We start from the raw sequence: 3,600 nt of genomic DNA, 5'->3' as shown, positions 1-3,600 counted from the left end.
GAAATTTGTCAAAAAATTCATGTTGTTATTCATGATAATGGACGAAACATTGTAAAAGCTGTCAACGATACAGAGTTGACTTCAGCGCGTTGTTTCATTCATACTATTCAATTAATAGTCATTGTCTAAAGGTGCAACAGTTAGATGTGACTTAAATGATAGCTGCAGGTAGAAGAATCGTAACTCATTTTAATCATTCTGGTACTGCACAAGAGAAACTGCATTCTATTCAAAAAGATTTGGATTCTCCTCAACACGAATAAGTTCAAGACGTTAGCACGCGTTGGAACTCTACTTATTATATGCTTGAAAGATTAATGCAACAAAAACGAACAATTTCTGTGCATCTCGCAGACTGTAACATTGCCAATTTAACTGCGGCACAATGGGAGCTTTTGGAGCGCAATTTAAAATTATTGAAACCGTTTGAGGAGATAACAAAACTTGTGAGTTCTTGTGCTTGCATGTGTGGAATTATTCCGTATGTTGCAACCTTAATGCGGTATTACAATAAAATGAGCACACCAAAAGAGATAACATCTAAATTAGGTCAGGCAATACTGGTCATATAGCAAGGGATACAAGAACGATTTGAAGAGATTGCAACGAGTAAAAACCATTTAGTAGCTACTTTTCTCGATCCACGATTCAAAATAAACTTTTTACTAATCAGATGCAAAAAGAAAAACCAAACAGGATGTTTTAATCGATAGCATACAAATGAACTATGAAAAAACAAGCGAAGATAGTGCGAGTTCATCCCCTGTAAGAAAGATGATGAGAACTGAAGAGCAAAGTCATATAAGTTATGGCTTGTTTCGATGAGGTAATAGCAGGAAAAAGTGCAGCCCATAAAAATCCATCAGAGGATAAAAATGAAGGTTCAACGGAAATAGATCTGTATTTGAGTTCTACTAATATACACCGTCACGAAAATCCATATAATTGGTGGCACGCAAGGAAATCGGCATTTCCATATTTGATCAAAATTGCAGCAAAATATTTATCGGCGCCAGGAAGTAGTGTTTATTCAGAACGCCTTCTCTCCGAAGCTGGAATGGTCTACAAGAAAAAAAGAAGTAAATTACTTCCCAAAAACGCAGAAAAACTAGTTTTTCTCCTGCATAATCTTCCCCTTTTTAATTTTAATTATGATTAGTCTTCCTCATATATAAGAAATAATAAACTATTTAAATAATATAACATAAAACTACTTAAATGTTCATACAAAAAATAAATGGAAATACATATATATATTTATAAGACCGAATTGCGAGTATAGTTCCGATTAGTATGCTGAAAAATTAGATGCAGCATGTGTGAAAGGGGCAGGATCAGCGCGCCAACGAGAACACTCGGCAGACCAGAATGCATCGTAGACAACAGCAAATGGAAATTTTGAAAACTTCCACAATGACTGATGAACTATTATATGGCCCAGAAATAGATGACTCTGTTCAAGTAATTCAACAATTCGCATTTCTGTCCGTAAATCCAATGTGAAACTTAAACGCATTTTTCTCAAAACTACGTTTTTTGAACTGGTGACAGCCGTAACTCAAAAACCGCTTAGTAGATTTTAATGAAATTTATATAGCTTTTAGAATACATGATAAACTCGGGCCTGATCGAAGGATTTTTTTGTTTTCATAAATTTAATTTTTTTAACATTAATTAAATTTCGATTTTTTCCCAAAAATCTAGAATTTTTTTCTGATGCCGCCATTTTGTTAATTTTTGCAAAAAAAAGCTTCGATCAAGCCCAGGATTATGTATTTAAAAACTATTTTTTTTATTCGATTGATTTTAGATGAATCTCCAAAGAGTTGTGAGTGTCACCAGGTCCGTTTTTTTTAATCTGGGTCAAAACAAAAACAGCTATAACTTTGGAAATAATTTTTTTTTCTAAAATTTTTGTTAGTTCAAGTCAAAACATTGTATAATAATGCCGCATTACTATTTTTGTAAAAAAATATCGTTTAATAAAAAAAAATACTGAAAATTCTCATTTTTTCGTGCCTCTGAGCAGTAGCGGCGCGAGGCGTCGGCGGTTTAATTTTTTCAAAATTAATTTTTCAATATTATTAAGTTTTTTTTCCGTAATGCTGCACGAGCAAAAAAAGTGATTAGTGCCTTACTGGCACAATCAATATTGCCTGTCAACACCATTGATTATTAAATCTAAACAACAGCACAAAAGATTTGAGCCGAATATTACAAAGACATGAACAAAGCCAAGGACACATGGAATGCATGATTAAATGGATGGAATTATATAAAGGAATAAAAAATGGAAAAACAATAGATAGGAATGATGAAAGATCGATTAAAGATTCGCAAAAGTATTGGTTTAACTTATTTGAAAGAATGATTGATGTAATAAATGTATCATTTAGAATATTGGTAATTTTATAGATTTATTCAAGTTGTTATCGAAATATGATTCGACCCTACGAGAACACATGCATCGTATTAATGAAAAACAACTAACTCAACATTATCTGAGCCATGACATTCAAAATGAACTGATTGCGTTAATGTCTAAGTCAGTAGTTGATGAAATCATAGGAAGAGTTAAAAAAGCAAAACACTTCGCCTTCTTGCTCGATTGTACCAGGGATGTCAGCCGTGTTGAACAAATGTCCATAATTTTAAGATTTTGTAACTCAACATGAGAAATATAAGAACATTTTGTTGGTTTTATTGCCGTCGCAGAAACAACGGGAGAGTACATAACAAGATCAATACTGCAAGAATTAGACAGAAATGGACTAGACATTCAAAACTATCGAGGGCAGGGGTATGATAATGGCGCTAATATGGTCGGTATTAATAAAGATGTCGGAACAAGAATACTCTTTATAAATCCGAGAGCATTCTCTAAGCCGTGCGGATGCCACAGCTGGAACTTACTTTTAATTGATGCCGCTAAATCTTCTGGAACATCAAAAAAGTTCTTAGCTTTTGTTAATAAAATATTTGTATTGTTTGCAAAATCAAGTAAGCGTTGGGACATCGTAAGAATGAAATTAAAATTAACATTAAAACCTCTTTCTGAAACGCGATGGGAAAGCAGAATCGGAGCTGTAAAAGCAATATTTCTGCAATTTGATGATGTTATAGAATGTGTGAATGAGCTGCAAACTATGAGTGATAATTCGGGAACTCTAAGCGACTGTGACGCAGTCTTGAACGAAATAATGAGATTTGAATTTATTGTTGCGATACAAGTATGGTACGAGATGGCAATCAGTTCAAGTCAACTTGAAAGTGGCTATTGATACTTTACGGTCATTTTGCAGCTGGATTCACAAATTTCGCAACACAGGTTTTACTCTCTTTGACAGTAGTGTTACTCAAGCTCGATTATTTGTAGAAAAAAGTAACTTTAAAATAGATTCAAACTTTAAAGAAAGAAGATTAATCAGAAAAAAAACAAATATAAACCCATTCAATCTTTGGAAAATCAGTACAAAGTTAATTTCTTTAATATAATGATCGATGCCATTATAGTCGACACCGAATGTCGATTTAAAGCACTTAATAACTATTACGAGCAATTTGGTTTTATTTATGATATCAATTATTTAAATACTATTT

At 33.0% G+C, this 3,600-nt stretch overlaps 1 protein-coding gene across 1 annotated transcript; it reads left to right on the top strand.

Annotated features, from left to right (window-relative positions):
• The first annotated feature begins 808 nt into the window (after window positions 1-808).
• LOC113389482 lies at window positions 809-3,281 on the top strand. Its single transcript, XM_026626513.1, has 2 exons — window positions 809-1,079; window positions 2,716-3,281. The coding sequence occupies exons 1-2, from the start codon at window positions 809-811 to the stop codon at window positions 3,279-3,281; spliced, it is 837 nt and encodes a 278-aa protein (XP_026482298.1).
• Window positions 3,282-3,600: the final 319 nt, after the last annotated feature.

The sequence above is a fragment of the Ctenocephalides felis genome, unplaced genomic scaffold, assembly GCF_003426905.1.
Source record: "Ctenocephalides felis isolate EL2017-DRISC unplaced genomic scaffold, ASM342690v1 CF-g0.4_SCAFFOLD_00845, whole genome shotgun sequence".
NCBI lineage: Eukaryota > Metazoa > Arthropoda > Insecta > Siphonaptera > Pulicidae > Ctenocephalides > Ctenocephalides felis.
The sequence above is the reverse complement of the archived record's forward strand: the minus strand, read 5'-3'. Positions and strand labels throughout refer to the sequence as shown.

Bases quoted from the DNA above. Each gene is read 5' to 3' on its own strand.
- LOC113389482 (XM_026626513.1), top strand. From the start codon at position 809: ATGGCTTGTTTCGATGAGGTAATAGCAGGAAAAAGTGCAGCCCATAAA. The intron at 1,080-2,715 runs GTAAATTACTTC...TTGCCGTCGCAG, and splicing joins GGTCTACAAGAAAAAAAGAA to AAACAACGGGAGAGTACATA.